The 17,836-nt window shown below is 44.4% G+C and overlaps 1 protein-coding gene and 1 long non-coding RNA gene across 2 annotated transcripts; both read right to left on the bottom strand.

Annotated features, from left to right (window-relative positions):
* Positions 1 to 2,698: 2,698 nt before the first annotated feature.
* Positions 2,699 to 17,836, bottom strand: LOC127919031 (GMP reductase 1-like). Its single transcript, XM_052502372.1, has 9 exons — positions 17,561 to 17,836; positions 14,123 to 14,242; positions 11,156 to 11,239; positions 9,643 to 9,816; positions 8,915 to 8,996; positions 6,632 to 6,738; positions 6,357 to 6,399; positions 5,996 to 6,155; positions 2,699 to 4,513 (listed from the first exon to the last, which is right to left on the bottom strand). The coding sequence occupies exons 1-9, from the start codon at positions 17,645 to 17,647 to the stop codon at positions 4,333 to 4,335; spliced, it is 1,038 nt and encodes a 345-aa protein (XP_052358332.1). The 5' UTR covers positions 17,648 to 17,836; the 3' UTR covers positions 2,699 to 4,332.
* On the bottom strand, positions 4,569 to 5,705 carry LOC127919032 (uncharacterized). The gene is made up of 3 exons (XR_008101692.1): positions 5,573 to 5,705; positions 5,363 to 5,502; positions 4,569 to 5,152 (listed from the first exon to the last, which is right to left on the bottom strand). It is a non-coding gene; the product is annotated as an uncharacterized LOC127919032 (long non-coding RNA).

Raw genomic sequence — 17,836 nt, 5'->3', positions numbered from 1 at the left:
GGTGAAGCATGGTGGTGGCAGCATCATGCTGTGGGGATGTTTTTCAGCAGCAGGCACTGGGAGGCTAGTCAGGATCGAGGGAAAGATGAACGGAGCAAAGTACAGGGAGATCTTTGATGAAAATCTTCTCCAGAGAGCTTAGGACCTTAGACCTTCTATTAGGACAACGACCCTAAGCACACAGCCAAGACGATGCAGGAGTGGCTTCGGGACAAGTCTCTGAATGTCCTTGAGTAGCCCAGCCAGAGCCTGGACTTGAACCCGATCGAACATCTCTGGAGGGACCTGAAAATAGCTGTGCAGCGACACTCCCCATCCAACCTGACAGAGCTTGAGAGGATCTGCAGAGTAGAATGGGAGAAGCTCCCCAAAAACAAGTGTGCCAAGCTTATAGCATCATACCCAAGAAGACTTGATGCTGTAATCTCTGCCAAAGGTGCTTCAACAAAGTACTGAGTAAAGGGTCTGAATACTTATGGAAATGTGATATTTCAGTTTTGTATTTTTATAAATTAGCAAAAAAACTAAAAACAGTTTTGCTTTGTCATTATGGTGTGTTGTGTGTAGATTGATGAGGGGAAAAAACAATTGAATACATTTTAGAATAAGGCTATAACGTAACAAAATGTGGAAAAAGTCAAGGGGTCTGAACACTTTCCAAAGGCTCTGTATGTTGCAATCATTTTAGTTTACAGAAATGTGGGTGTGTATAATTTTGTTATAGGCCATATTCCAGAAAGTGAATTCAAAGAGTAACCATATTGATTTGAACATCAACCAATGTCTACAGGACAGGGTTAGTAGTATCGTTGATAGCTAGTGTGTGTCCCAAATGGCACCCTTTTCCTATAAAGTGCACTAATTTTGGGCTATGGTCAGATGTAGTGCACTATAAAGCGATGAGGGTGCCATTTGGGATGCATTCTTTGTGATTTAATGTCTTCATTCCCTTCTTGTTTTAGATATACTGTAGTAAGTTACCTGATAGGTTCTCCTGCAGTGAGTTGTACTTCACCTTTTAATCGGTGGCACTCTTCTGGACGTTATATGACGTTTTACAGGGGTTCTTCTGGACGTTATACAACGTTTTACAGGGGTTCTTCTGGACGTTATACAACGTTTTACAGGGGTTCTTCTGGACGTTATACAACGTTTTACAGGGGTTCTTCTGGACGTTATACAACGTTTTACAGTGGTTCTTCTGGACGTTATACAACGTTTTACAGGGGTTCTTCTGGACGTTATACAACGTTTTACAGGGGTTCTTCTGGGCGTTATACAACGTTTTACAGTGGTTCTTCTGGACGTTATACAACGTTTTAGTGGTTCTTCTGGACGTTATACAACGTTTTACAGTGGTTCTTCTGGACGTTATGCAACGTTTTACAGTGGTTCTTCTGGACGTTATACAACGTTTTAGTGGTTCTTCTGGACGTTATACAACGTTTTACAGGGGTTCTTCTGGACGTTATACAACGTTTTACAGGGGTTCTTCTGGACGTTATACGACGTTTTAGTGGTTCTTCTGGACGTTATACGACGTTTTACAGGGGTTCTTCTGGACGTTATACAACGTTTTACAGTGGTTCTTCTGGACGTTATACAACGTTTTACAGGGGTTCTTCTGGACGTTATACAACGTTTTACAGGGGTTCTTCTGGACGTTATACAACGTTTTACAGTGGTTCTTCTGGACGTTATACAACGTTTTACAGGGGTTCTTCTGGACGTTATACAACGTTTTACAGGGGTTCTTCTGGACGTTATACAACGTTTTACAGTGGTTCTTCTGGACGTTATACAACGTTTTACAGGGGTTCTTCTGGGCGTTATACAACATTTACAGGGGTTCTTCTGGACGTTATACAACGTTTTACACTGTAAAAGCTGGTGGAGGGAGAGCCACTGACATTGAACTACAGGTATAGTGAACCTGTCCAATTAACTTAGTTGTAATTGTGTTGTATGTGCAATACCTGAATTATAGGTTTGTGTTTTCCCATGTTAAATCATTACAGCCAATGACCCTCTAAAATGTCTCTGATTCACTTTCATCAGTTCTTTGTATGAATGACATCCCATGTAAAACTCAAACCTCAACTTGCAATATGTCACCTAAGAACACATTGTATCTTCACGTGACATGAATCATTCAAATGTATATTTTCATACTTTTAATTCAGGCAAATCAGAGTAATCATGGTACTATCAAGTGAAAAAACTAGAGTCAAGATCATCAGTGAAATATGGACCAGTGCCATAGGTTCAACAGTAGAGGAGCCTGTGCACATGCATGTGGACATTTCTCTACATTCTGTAACTACCTGGCCTCACTACCCACTCATGTACCCAACTTACTTTAGACTGAATTCTCACAGGTGTCTCTCTTTTCTTTCAGTTTAAAATTATACTATTTATCATTTTTCTTACAGCCAAAATAAAGTATTTACTACAGAAGTCAGGAATGGTGTGTGTGTGTGATTATCATAAAACTGTTTATCATCACAGAAAGCAATTGGATATTTTCAAATTCATTGAGCGAGAGAGAGCGAGAGAGGAGGGAGAGTGAGAGAAAGAGAGGGAGAGGAGAGTGAGAGAGAAGAGAGAAGGAGAGAGGAGAGAGAGAGAGAGAGGAAGAGAGAGAGAGCGAGAGGAGGGAGAGAGAGAGAGAGAGAGGAGAGAGAGAAGAGAGGAGAGGAGGGAGAGAGAGAATAGAATGAATAGAGATTATTAGACTGTTGTTTGCATCTTGCCAATAATCAGGTGAACTGGCAGAGAAACAGACACCGCCCATTGACTGTTTTACCCTGAGATATGTATGTGTTAAAATATAAACATGGTTGTAGATATTATACAAAATAGGATCATTGTTATTATTGTACAATCTGTGATTTAATAAATGTTCATGCATTGGTCCGCAAACCCCCAAAAAGGTTGTGAAATCACTTTTTGTGTACCTCATGTGTGAGAAACATTTATGTACAACAGGAAACAAGAGGAATTGAAGACTTCAAAGTTGCTTTTCCAACTGTGGTTTTACGGTTTAATTTGTAGGATATACTCCAATCTGTTCTGTATGATCTATGGTCTCTTTCTTAGAGAGGTTTTGCAGGTTTATGGACAAAATATTTCAGTGGTCATTTTTTAAACGTTTCATTTAGATTTCAACAAATTTGTTTAAAGAAACACAAAAGAACATGAACAAATGTATTGTCTCTGTATACTCAGAATAATAAATAACAGAGTCAACTGAAATTCTGTCATTAGTCTTTCAAGAGGAGCAACAGAGCAGCTGCTTACTCTAGCACTCTGTTTTTCCAGCCTGGTCTCATAGACTACACGTAACATACTCTAGCACTCTGTTTTTCCAGCCTGGTCTCATAGACTACACGTAACATACTCGAGCACTCTGTTTTTCCAGCCTGGTCTCATAGACTACACGTAACATACTCTAGCACTCTGTTTTTCCAGCCTGGTCTCATAGACTACACGTAACATACTCTAGCACTCTGTTTTTCCAGCCTGGTCTCATAGACTACACGTAACATACTCTAGCACTCTGTTTTTCCAGCCTGGTCTCATAGACTACACGTAACATACTCTAGCACTGTTTTTCCAGCCTGATGTCATAGACTACACGTAACATAGTAAAAGTAAATCCAGATTTCGAAACACTCAATTTATTATAATATGTTACATTTGGTATGGTTACATAAGACAGAAGGTTACTTATGACAAAAAAACAAAAGTAGAGTGGTTGGTCAGGTTGGGTAGGTGTAAAACATGAACATCAAGCAACCCAAAGGCTGTGTGTATGAATAACATCACAGACAATTTTAGAATTTGATCTAATTAGCAACTACTTACCAATTTTTTGCAACTTTGCAACTACTTAGCATGTTAGCTAACCCTTCCCCTAACCTTAACCTAACTCCTAACCTTAACCCCTAACCTGGCTAACATTAGCGTTAGCCACCTAGATAACTTTAGCCTCAACAAATTAGAATTCATAACATATCATACGTTTTGCAAATTCGTAACATAATGTACGAAATGGAAGATGGGCATCCACAAATGAATAGCATGCCAAACGTTACATATCATACTATTTGGAGTGTCACGGATATAAGTTTACTATGTTACGTCTACCCCTGAGTCCAGGTTGGTATTTCATTCTGTTTCTCCTCTTTCTGTTTATTGTGTACAGACAACAACAAAAAACGCATGCATTCACATAAATATTGCTGTAGATTCACACTTTTACATTTTAAGTTAAATCAGCACAATTGAAACAAGAAAGTTCATGTTGTCCGTCCGTCCGTCTATTTACTACTATGTGAACATGTGGCTGGCCTGCTGTGTGACTCTGATAAAGGTGGTCCTGCGACTGAGCTCCTTCAGTTTGGCAGCTCCTACGTAGGTGCAGGTGGAGCGCAGACCACCCAGAATGTCCCTGATGGTGGCCTCTACATCCCCCCTGTACGGTACCTCCACCGTCCTGCCCTCTGATGCTCTGCAGGAGGAGAGGGGTATGGAGGAAAACTTGTCAATAAATCTATGGTCTTTCCATTGGGTTGATCAGGCACATTGATTTCTTAGGTCTTCGACATCATCTACAGTTTTGTACTAAACAGACCAGAGCTAACTACTAAATGAACATTTTGTGAAGAAAATGTGTGTGCTTGCTTGTTACTGTCAGAAAAACTGAAAGGATACTGTATTTCTATAGTGTGGGCGGAAGGTAGGCTAGTGCAGGGGTTCCCAACCAGGGGTACAAGGACCCCCAGGGGTACTTGAGAAGACTCATGAGACCATAGGCCTTTTGGTAAAATGCACAAGGGGGTACTTCAGGGGTACTCCAGGCAGAGCTAAATTCAGTCGATGGTACAGTAACCGAAGAAGGCTGGGAACCACTGTCCCAGCGGTTAGATCATTGGACCATTAACCATAAGGTTGCTACTTTGAATCCCCACCCCGGCAAGGTGAAAACAATCTGTTGATGTGCCCTTGAGCAAGGCACTTAACACTCATTTCTCCAGGGCCCTGGCTTTGACCTCACTCTCCGAGGGCGTCTCAGGGAGAACGGGATATGCCCCCCCCCCATGTGTAAGACAGGACAGATATAAGCACCCACTTAATGAGTACTGTTAACCTGTACTCTGCCACTCCCCCATGTGTAAGACAGGACAGATATAAGCACCCACTTAATGAGTACTGTTTAACAGGACTCTGCCACTCCCCCATGTGTAAGACAGGACAGATATAAGCACCCACCTAATGAGTACTGTTATACCTGTACTCTGCCACTCCCCATGTGTAAGACAGGACAGATATAAGCACCCACCGAATGAGTACTGTTAACCTGTACTCTGCCACTCCCCCATGTGTAAGACAGGACAGATATAAGCACCCACCTAATGAGTACTGTTAACCTGTACTCTGCCACTCCCCCATGTGTAAGACAGGACAGATATAAGCACCCACCTAATGAGTACTGTTTACCTGTACTCTGCCACTCCCCCATGTGTAAGACAGGACAGATATAAGCACCCACCGAATGAGTACTGTTAACCTGTACTCTGCCACTCCCCCATGTGTAAGACAGGACAGATATAAGCACCCACCTAATGAGTACTGTTTACCTGTACTCTGCCACTCCCCCATGTGTAAGACAGGACAGATATAAGCACCCACCTAATGAGTACTGTTAACCTGTACTCTGCCACTCCCCCATGTGTAAGACAGGACAGATATAAGCACCCACCTAATGAGTACTGTTTTACCTGTACTCTGCCACTCCCCCATGTGTAAGACAGGACAGATATAAGCACCCACCTAATGAGTACTGTTTTACCTGTACTCTGCCACTCCCCCATGTGTAAGACAGGACAGATATAAGCACCCACCTAATGAGTACTGTTAACCTGTACTCTGCCACACCCCCATGTGTAAGACAGGACAGATATAAGCACCCACCTAATGAGTACTGTTTTACCTGTACTCTGCCACTCCCCCTACGTGTTTCTTCATGGCCGTGTCAGAGCTCATCCCATAGAACAGCTGGACCTTTCTGCCATTCTTCTCAATGACCTCCCCGGCACACTGGTCGTGGCCAGCCAGCATCCCCCCCAGCATCACAAAATCAGCTCCAGCGCCTAGAATCACACACACACACAACCCTGTTGAGAGAGGGTCAGGCAAGGCAGTATTTTTGAGTGACACAACACAATGCATGCGTTCCAAATGGATCCTATTACCAATATAGTGCACTACAATGACCAGGCACCATAAAGAATAGGACACACACACACACACAATGTCACTATGATAGTATGATTTATCAAACCAGGACTCACCAAATGCCTTAGCCACATCACCAGGACAGCTACATCCGCCATCCTGGTGAGATAAAACAAAACATATTGAGCAAACATTGTGGGAACGTTCAGCGGTTTAATCTCTCAAAGGGAAAGCCAGGCGTAACCCCGAGCTCCAGCACCTTTAACCCCTGGGTTCGTTCAGATAGGAATGTTGTGTAGATACATGTATTGTGCAGGTGCGTTGCACCCTCCTGAATCTGACCCAAGAGGTCAGAATGTCAGAAGGTTCTTGAGGTCCGAAGGTCACTCACTGAGATGATGTGAGCCTTCAGGCCGTGGGCGGAGTCTGCACACTCTATGACAGCGCTGAGCTGGGGGTATCCCACTCCCGTCTTAATGCGCGTCGTACACACAGAACCTAGAGGGGAATCATGACGTGTCAGTTTGTCAGGAGCTGAATGCACTCAGCTGAAGTATTGTTCTCTCTTGAAGGGAGCCCTGGTGAACTCATGACTCCATATAGTGCTCTACTTATAGTGCACTATGTAGGGAAGAGGGTGCTAGAGTAACAGACAGAGTAACAGAGTAACATAGAGTAAAAGACAGAGTAACATAGAGTAACATACAGAGTAACAGAGTAACAGACAGAGTAACAGAGTAACAAAGTGAGTAACAGAGTAACATAGAGTAACAGACAGAGTAACAAAGTAACATACAGAGTAAGACAGAGTACCAGACAGAGTACCAGACAGAGTACCAGACAGAGTACCAGACAGAGTAACAGAGAGTAACAGAGTAACAGACAGAGTACCAGACAGACAGAGTAACAGAGAGTAACAGACAGAGTGCCAGAGTAACAGACAGAGTAACAGAGTAACAGACAGAGTAACAGACAGGCAGAGTAAAAGAGAGTAACAGAGTAACAGACAGAGTACCAGAGTAACAGACAGAACAGACAGAGTAGCAGAGTACCAGACAGAGTAAGACAGACCAGACAGAGTAACAGAGTAACAGACAGAGTAACATAGAGTAACAGACAGAGTAACAGAGAGTAACAGACAGAGTAACAGAGTAACAGACAGAGTAACAGAGTAACAGACAGAGTAACAGACAGAGTAACAGACAGAGTAACAGAGTAACAGACAGAGTAACAGACAGAAACAGACAGAGTAACAGAGAGTAACAGAGTAACAGACAGAGTAACAGACAGAGTAACAGAGTAACAGACAGAGTGCCAGAGTAACAGACAGAGTAACAGACAGAGTAACAGACAGAGTAACAGACAGAGTAACAGACAGAGTAACAGAGTAACAGACAGAGTACCAGAGTAACAGACGTAGTGCCAGAGTAACAGACAGAGTAACAGAGTACCAGACAGAATAACAGACATTAACAGAGTAACAGACTTAGTGCCAGAGTAACAGACAGAGTAACAGACAGAGTAACAGAGTAACAGACAGAGTAACAGACAGAGTAACAGAGTAACAGACAGAGTAACAGACAGAGTAACAGAGTACCACATGGAGTACCAGAGTACCAGACAGAGTAACAGACAGAGTAACAGACGGAGTACCCGAGTACCAGACAGAGTAACAGACAGGGTATCGGAGTACCAGACAGAGTAACAGACAGAGTAACAGAGTACCTGACAGAGTAACAGACAGAGTACCGGAGTACCAAGCAGAGTAACAGACAGAGTAACAGACAGAGTAACAGACAAAGTACCAGAGTACCTGACAAAGTACCAGACAGAGTAACAGGCGGAGTAACAGACAGAGTACCAGACAGAGTACCAGACAGAGTACCAGACAGAGTAACAGACAGAGTAACAGACAGACCACAGTACCTGACAAAAGTACCAGACAGAGCAACAGACAGAGTACCAAAGTACCAGACAGAGTAACAGACAGAGCAACAGACAGAGTACCAGTACCAGGCAGAGTAACAGACAGAGCAACAGACAGAGTAACAAAGTACCAGACAGAGCAACAGACAGAGTAACAGACAGAGTAACAGACAGAGTACAGAGTACCTGACAAAGTACCAGACAGAGCAACAGACAGAGTACAAAGTACCAGACAGAGTAACAGACAGGAGCAACAGACAGAGTAACAGACAGAGTAACAGACAGAGTACCAGAGTACCTGACAGTACCATAGTAACAGACAGAGTACCAAAGTACCAGACAGAGTAACAGACAGAGCAACAGACAGAGTAACAGACAGAGTAACAGACAGAGTACCAGAGTACCTGACAAATACCAGACAAGCAACAGACAGAGTAACAGATGATGGACCAGACAGAGTAACAGAAGAGCAACAGACAGAGTAACAGACAGAGTAACAGACAGAGTACCAGACCTGACAAAGTACCAGACAGAGCAACAGACAGAGTACCAAAGATGGAACAGAGCAACAGACAGAGATAGACAGAGTAACAGACAGAGTACCAGAGTACCAACAGAGTACCAGACAGAGTTTTGAGAGATGGAGTACCAGACAGAGTAACAGACAGAGTAACATAGTAACAGATGGCAGAGTAACAGACAGGGTAACAGATAACAGATGGAGTAACAGACAGAGTACCAGACCCACCTGGCCCAATACCCACTTTAATGATGTCAGCTCCTGCCAGGATCAGCTCCTCCACCATCTCTCCTGTCACCACGTTGCCAGCCTGACCACAGTTAGACACACACACACAGACAGACAGACACACAGACAGACACACACACACACACACAGACAGACACAGACAGACACACAGACAGACACACAGACACACACAGACAGACACACAGACAGACACACAGACACACACACAGACAGACACACAGACACACACACAGGCACACACACACACACACACACACACACACACAGACAGACACACAGACACAGACACACACACAGACAGACACACACACACACACACACACACACAGACAGACACACAGACACACAGTTGACACACACACACAGACACACACACACACACACACACACACACAGACACACAGACACACAGACACACACACACACAGACACACAGACACACACACACACACACACAGACAGACACACAGACAGACACACAGACACACACACACACACACACACACACACACAGACAGACACAGTCATAGCATTTAGAATCCCTATACAGCTACCAAACCAACTAACTACCAAACAGGTGACAGTTTAACATTGCATGGCACATCACATTGCACATGTAAGAATATTTGCAGTAATTAAAACGACATAAGCAAATTAAGTCTTCGAAAGCTGTTCAGCTGTGTGTTAACTTGATGGAACGGCCTCACCATGATAGTGTGTTGGGGAAACCTCCCCCTGACGGTTTTGACAAACTCCACAAAGTGTTCAGAGTAGCCGTTGGCAACGTCCAGACAGACGAATCTGATGTCAGAGACGGCCTCCAGGACGCTGCACAGCTTCTCCAGGTCGGCTTGACCGCTGCCTGAACTGACCGCTACGTGCTGAGGGGGACGGGGACAGGGCGGCAGTGTGAGAGAACAACCAGGGTTGGAAGGATGGTAGCGTAGAAATAGAATCATTAGAACGGGTCTGGAGCCTCTGATTTGACTGGTAAACTCATGGGGGAAACTCAAAATGGCTACCAGTTATGGCATCATTGACTTGTAAAGGGGTGGCCGTTCTAGTGATTATATTTCTATGCGTGCTACTATAAGCACTCCCATAACAAATCAGAGCACTAGTCCTTATAAGCGTTAGAAACATTACCATGGGCCACCCACTATTTCCATAACAACTCCTGAATTCTATACATTATTCAAACCCTGGGGACACCACTGTTGCATGAGGTCATGAAAATGCTGTATGAAGACAATTCTAGCTGTCCTCCAAACATTGTTGTCTGGGATTATTATAAACCTCCAAACATTGTTGTCTGGGATTATTACAAACCTCCAAACATTGTTGTCTGGGATTATTATAAACCTCCAAACATTGTTGTCTGGGATTATTACAAACCTCCAAACATTGTTGTCTGGGATTATTACAAACCTCCAAACATTGTTGTCTGGGATTATTACAAACCTCCAAACATTGTTGTCTGGGATTATTACAAACCTCCAAACATTGTTGTCTAGGATTATTACAAACCTCCAAACATTGTTGTCTAGGATTATTACAAACCTCCAAACATTGTTGTCTGGGATTATTACAAACCTCCAAACATTGTTGTCTGGGATTATTACAAACCTCCAAACATTGTTGTCTGGGATTATTACAAACCTCCAAACATTGTTGTCTAGGATTATTACAAACCTCCAAACATTGTTGTCTGGGATTATTACAAACCTCCAAACATTGTTGTCTAGGATTATTACAAACCTCCAAACATTGTTGTCTAGGATTATTACAAACCTCCAAACATTGTTGTCTAGGATTATTACAAACCTCCAAACATTGTTGTCTGGGATTATTACAAACCTCCAAACATTGTTGTCTAGGGATTATTACAAACTCCAAACATTGTTGTCTAGGATTATTACAAACCTCCAAACATTGTTGTCTAGGATTATTACAAACCTCCAAACATTGTTGTCTAGGATTATTACAAACCTCCAAACATTGTTGTCTGGGATTATTACAAACCTCCAAACATTGTTGTCTGGGATTATTACAAACCTCCAAACATTGTTGTCTGGGATTATTACAAACCTCCAAACATTGTTGTCTGGGATTATTACAAACCTCCAAACATTGTTGTCTGGGATTATTACAAACCTCCAAACATTGTTGTCTAGGATTATTACAAACCTCCAAACATTGTTGTCTGGGATTATTACAAACCTCCAAACATTCTGGAAACTTGGCTGCAAAAGCCTTCCACTCCTCCACAGTGTAGTGCTTCTGCATGGCGGTGAAGAGAGTTTGCTAGAGGAGAATGTAGAGAAACAAGAAGAATGGAAATTCACCGCGTTACTTAGTCCTCTGGCAACTGACCTTTCACAGGTCATCACCCTGGCAACCCATTCACAGGTCATCACCCTGGCAACCCTTTCACAGGTCATCACCCTGGCAACCCTTTCACAGGTCATCGCCCTGGCAACCTTTTTTCAGGTCATCACCCTGGCAACCCTTTTACAGGTCATCACCCTGGCAACCCTTTCACAGGTCATCACCCTGGCAACCCTTTTACAGGTCATCACCCTGGCAACCCTTTTACAGGTCATCACCCTGGCTTCTCTTTCACAGGTCATCACCCTGGCAACCCTTTCACAGGTCATCACCCTGGCAACCCTTTTACAGGTCATCACCCTGGCAACCCTTTCACAGGTCATCACCCTGGCAACCCTTTTACAGGTCATCACCCTGGCAACCCTTTTACAGGTCATCACCCTGGCAACCCTTTTACAGGTCATCACCCTGGCTACTCTTTCACAGGTCATCACCCTGGCAACCCTTTCACAGGTCATCACCCTGGCAACCCTTTCACAGGTCATCACCCTGGCAACCCTTTCACAGGTCATCACCCTGGCAACCCTTTCACAGGTCATCAGGTTGTCAAGACTTCAATGAAGCAGACCTGGGGATGACTGGACTTGTTGTTGTTGTTGTTGTTGTTGTTGTTGACAGAGAAACAACAGAACCACTGGAGTTTTTCCTGGTCTGATCATGTAGTCAGTAGAAACTCCCTGACCTTTACCATGGCATGTGTCCAGGTCTGATCATGTGGTCAGTAGAAACTCCCTGACCTTTACCATGGCATGTGTCCAGGTCTGATCATGTGGTCAGTAGAAACTCCCTGACCTTTACCATGGCATGTGTCCAGGTCTGGTCATGTGGTCAGTAGAAACTCCCTGACCTTTACCATGGCATATGTCCAGTAGAAACTCCCTGACCTTTACCATGGCATGTGTCCAGGTCTGTGTCCAGGTCTGGTCATGTGGTCAGTAGAAACTCCCTGACCTTTACCATGGCATGTGTCCAGGTCTGTGTCCAGGTCTGGTCATGTGGTCAGTAGAAACTCCCTGGCCTTTACCATGGCATGTGTCCAGGTCTGTGTCCAGGTCTGGTCATGTGGTCAGTAGAAACTCCCTGACCTTTACCATAGCATGTGTCCAGGTCTGGTCATGTGGTCAGTAGAAACTCCCTGACCTTTACCATGGCATGTGTCCAGTAGAAACTCCCTGACCTTTACCATGGCATGTGTCCAGGTCTGGTCATGTGGTCAGTAGAAACTCCCTGACCTTTACCATGGCATGTGTCCAGGTCTGGTCATGTGGTCAGTAGAAACTCCCTGACCTTTACCATGGCATGTGTCCAGGTCTGGTCATGTGGTCAGTAGAAACTCCCTGACCTTTACCATGGCATGTGTCCAGTAGAAACTCCCTGACCTTTACCATGGCATGTGTCCAGGTCTGGTCATGTGGTCAGTAGAAACTCCCTGACCTTTACCATAGCATGTGTCCAGGTCTGATCATGTGGTCAGTAGAAACTCCCTGACCTTTACCATGGCATATGTCCAGGTCTGGTCATGTGGTCAGTAGAAACTCCCTGACCCTTATCATGTCATGTGTCCAGGTCTGATCATGTGTCCAGCAGTGTTTCCATACTACCCTTTCACACCTAGACAAAAGGAACACCTATGTGAGAATGCTATTAATTAACTACAGCTCAGCGTTCAACACCATAGTCTCCTCAAAGCTCATCGCTAAGCTAAGGACCCTGGGACTGGATCCTGGACTTCCTGATGGGCCGCCCCCAGGTGGTAAGGGTAGGTAACAACACATCCAACACGCTGATCCTCAACACAGGGGCCCCTCAGGGGTGCGTGCTCAGTGCCCTCCTGTACTCCCTGTTTACTCATTGACTGCATGGCCAGGCACGACTCCAACACCATCATTAAGTTTGCTGATGACACAACAGTGGTAGGCCTGATCACCAACAACGATGAGAGGAAGAGGTCAGAAACCTGTGATGACGCCAAGTTCCTTGGCGTCATCACCAACAAACTAACATGGTCCAAGCACACCAAGACAGTCGTGAAGAGGGCACAACAAAACCTATTCCCCTAAGGAGACTGAAAAGATTTGGCATGGGTCCTCAGATCCTCAAAAGGCTTTACAGCTGCACCATCGAGAGCATCCTGACGGGTTGCATCAATGCCTGGTATGGCAACTGCTCGGTCTCCGACCGCAAGGCACTACAGAGGGTAGGTAGTGTGTACGGCCCAGTACATCACCGGGGCCAAGCTTCCTGCCATTCAGGACCTCTATACCAGGTGGTGTCAGAGGAAGGCCCTAAAAATTGTCAAAGACTCCAGCCACCCTCGTCATAGACTGTTCTCTCTGCTACCGCACGGCAAGCGGTACCGGAGCACAAAGTCTAGGTCCAAGTGGCTCCTAAATAGCTTCTACCCCCAAGCCATGAGACTCCTGAACAGCTAATCAAATGGATACCCAGACTATTTGCAAATCCATTTAAGTTGATTTGACTATTGACCAGAGCCCTGTGGGACTAGGGTGCCATTTGGGAATAGGGTGCCATTTTGGAAAAGGGTGCCATTTCGGGAAAGGGTGCCATTTGGGAATAGGGTGCCATTTGGGAATAGGGTGCCATTTTGGGAATAGGGTACCATTTTGGGAATAGGGTGCCATTTTGGAAAAGGGTGCCATTTTGGAAAAGGGTGCCATTTTGGGAATAGGGTGCCATTTGGGAATAGGGTGCCATTTTGGGAATAGGGTGCCATTTTGGAAAAGGTTGCCATTTGGGAATAGGGTGCCACTTGGAATGCACAAACGCTACAGTGCTAACCTTGCTGAGGACCTGTGCCATCTCAAAGGTGCCCGTGGTGTCCATGTTGGCAGCGATGATGGGGATGCCATGGTAACTCTGTTTGGAATTACGGAACGTGAACGTCCTCCGTAGGTCCACCTGTGAGGAGGGGAGCACAGTAACAATAAATAATCCTAGTGTATCCCAAATGGGACCCTATTCCCTATATAGTGCACTACTTCTGACCAGATCCCTATGCGCACTACATAGAGAACAGAGGGTGCCATTTGGGATGCAAGCCAATAAATCACACATTTTATTAATGAACGCCTATCAAAACACCAAAAGGTACAAATGCACATCATAAAAAGTAAGAATGGAAGAGGAAACCACACAGGCATTTAGCATTAGAAGTTGTGGGTATACTGCCTGAAGTCAGGACAGTTGACATAACATGAGAGGATTGGGAAGACCAGTTAAGTTGTGGTAATGTATAACATACAGGTGATGTTTGCTGGATTTGCCCCCAGAGTGACGGCCTGTATTGAAACTATTTGAGGGTTTAAAGAAGTTAGAACATTGGTATTGAAGTAGATTTTGTATTTTTTTTAACTATTAAAAAAAACATATGTTCATATTTCTCCCCGAGATGTCTCTCCATCCGGGATAAAATGTCTGACAATGCTGGCAACAAATAACCTATTATCCTTCAATCTAATTCAATGACTAATCAACGAACCAATGGCTGCTAGTGAGTGTATGGCCATATGCCAAAAGCATAATATTGTGTCAACTACAGTAAAATGACACATTAAAAAAAAGCCTTGATCTCAATCCTCTGATGATGATGTCTCATTGTTTCCTCAGCCTGCCTGGGTTCATCATGAATCAGCCTGCCTGGGTTCATCATACATCAGCCTGAATCAGCCTGCCTGGGTTCATCATGAATCAGCCTGAGCATCAGGCTGCCTGGGTTCACCATACATCAGCCTGAATCAGCCTGCCTGGGTTCACCATAATCAGCCTTAATTGGGTCAATCATGAATCAGCCTGAGCCTCAGCCTGCCTGGGTTCACCGTGAATCAGCCTGAATCAGCCTGCCTGGGTTCATCATGAATCAGCCTGCCTGTGTTCACCATGAATCAGCCTGAGCCTCAGCCTGCCTGGGTTAATCAGAATCAGTCTGAACCTCAGCCTGCCTGGGTTCACCGTGAATCAGCCTGAATCAGCCTGTCTGGGTTCATCAGGAATCAGTCTGAACCTCAGCCTGTCTGGATTCACTGTGAATCAGCCTGAATCAGCCTGTCGAGGTTCACCCTGAATCAGCCTGCCTGTGTTCACCATGAATCAGCCTGCCTGTGTTCACCATGAATCAGCCTGCCTGTGTTCACCATGAATCAGCCTGTCTGGGTTCACCCTGAATCAGCCTGTCGAGGTTCACCCTGAATCAGCCTGCCTGTGTTCACCCTGAATCAGCCTGTCTGGGTTCACCCTGAATCAGCCTGTCTGGGTTCACCCTGAATCAGCCTGTCTGGGTTCACCCTGAATCAGCCTGTCTGGGTGTTAAGGGAATTTTTATCTATAATGACTAATTATGTATACATTTCAATCAGGATGAATTAAAGGACTATTATGTTACTGTACATGTATGAATTTTCTCTCTTGCTCCCATTTCCAATTGTATATAATGTAGTCAGGAGTTTAGAACAATGCCTTGGTACAAATGAATGAACTATCTCCAGATGGCAGGGATGGACTATCTCCAGACTGTCTAGAATGCTTATCTACACTGACTGACCTTGGCTCTAGGCGAGGAGGGAAGGCTTGAGAACTATAGGGCCTTTCTACCAGTGTCAAGAAGAGACGGAACATTTAGAAAACGCTGACGTCCTTTTCAGTTTATAACCTGTGGTAAAATGTGTATGAACTTAGTACTCTCTTGAATTAAAGGCTGTTACCTGACTTAAGACCGGGACTCTGTCCATTCTTATAAAATAAGGGTCTTACAAACCCCTAATGCATTGACAGAGTGTTTAATTTTGATTGGGAATTTAGAATTCCTTCAACACTGGGTTCACCCTGAATCAGCCTGTCTGGGTTCACCCTGAATCAGCCTGTCTGGGTTAATCCTGAATCAGCCTGTCTGGGTTCCCCCTGAATCAGCCTGTCTGGGTTCACCCTGAATCAGCCTGTCTGGGTTCATCCTAAAAGAATAAGCAAATAGAACTTCAGATGTAGGACAGAACAGATTAACAGTGTCTCTGTCTAAATCCCAAATGGCACCCTATATAGTACTCTACATTTGAGAGCCCTATGGTGCATTATATAGGGAATAGGGTGCCACTCAGTGTCACACTCACTGTCCCCTATGGGCCCTGGTCAAAATAAGTGAACTATATAGGGAATATAGTGCCATATGGGAATAAAGTGCAAGCTTGACTCTCTCATGTCATGTACTGTAAAAATATATATATATATAAAATAGAAACACCCACAAATCTAGTTGTTTCAACCAATCCTTATTCAGTAACTGGTACCAAATCCTTGTTGAAGTTTCCTCAACTCTTCGGTCAAAGTGTTACCTGAACTGTTTTAGTAGGCCCAACAATATCTCTAATATGAGAAAACGCAGGAAAATAATTCAGCCAACTTAAAGGGATGGCTTTTCTCTATTTGTCTCATATGTTCATTCAACTAGAAATTATTATGTTTGGTATCTTACCTGAAAAAAGGCTGTGGAACAGTCACACACACACACACACACACACACACACACACACACACACACACACACACACACACACACACACACACACACACACCCTAATAACAGCCTGTGGATTGTTGTCAACAATGAGGCATATTCCATTTAGTTAGCGTTTAACTCAGTGTCATGTCTCATATCACGCCATGTCATGTCTCATATGTCATCACATAGAGGTATAGGTGTTGACAGGTGCTAGCCAGGCAGAACATTGTGAAGTCTGTGCCAGGCAGGCAGTGGGAGAAGGCACAAATAGACACACACATTGACGTATGCACACACACACAAAGACCAACATTCAGAGTCAAAAACACACAAGCATGCACGCACAGGCGCACACACACGCCCATACAAGCCCCGCTTATGGGAAGGTGACCTCGACACACACATGGAAGGTTACTGTGTCCTGCTGTAGCAAGCTAAGGAACCATAGAGTATGTTCTACACTGATATCCTCTACATCACCAGTTCTATATGGAATCCTATGGTATCGTTCATCAGTGACCCTCCACAACTGACCCACCCAACACAGCTGGCTTGGGCTAGTTAGTATGTCATTTGTGATTCAACACAGATTTGAACATAAGACTTGATGCTCTTGGCCCCCTTGGGAGTCACACCATGGCTCTTCCTTTCTATTTTCTGTGCTGACAAGGCAAAACACATTAGACATCTACAACAGCAGCTATAAAGGCTGGTTTATAACACCTTACCTCTGACCTGCTCTTCAGGCTGCTTCTCTTGGGTCTGAACAGGACATCTTTAAAGTCCAGCTTCACATCCACGTCTATCCGAGGCATGATGGCCTGTCACCTCCGGGTTGGTCCAATCCCTGTCCCAGTCCAATAAATCAATAATTCTATGAATCACTAGATCAACATAGAGCCTGTGATGTGGTCTGCTGAGACCCAGACAGTAGCCAACCCTGAACCTCCAGATGCATTAAATATTTATAGCATGTTAACAGGCTCTCCCTCCCAGCAGCACAC

Source organism: Oncorhynchus keta, unplaced genomic scaffold, assembly GCF_023373465.1.
Source record: "Oncorhynchus keta strain PuntledgeMale-10-30-2019 unplaced genomic scaffold, Oket_V2 Un_contig_1556_pilon_pilon, whole genome shotgun sequence".
Classification (NCBI taxonomy): Eukaryota; Metazoa; Chordata; class Actinopteri; order Salmoniformes; family Salmonidae; genus Oncorhynchus; species Oncorhynchus keta.
Note: the sequence above shows the minus strand (reverse complement) of the source record. Positions and strands in the feature narration are given on the sequence as shown.

Bases quoted from the DNA above. Each gene is read 5' to 3' on its own strand.
- LOC127919031 (XM_052502372.1), bottom strand. From the start codon at position 17,647: ATGCCTCGGATAGACGTGGATGTGAAGCTGGACTTTAAAGATGTCCTG. The intron at 8,997-9,642 runs GTGAGGCCGTTC...AACTGTGGTCAG, and splicing joins TTCCCCAACACACTATCATG to GCTGGCAACGTGGTGACAGG. The intron at 4,514-5,995 runs GTAAAACAGTAC...CTCCTCCTGCAG, and splicing joins GGGGGAGTGGCAGAGTACAG to AGCATCAGAGGGCAGGACGG.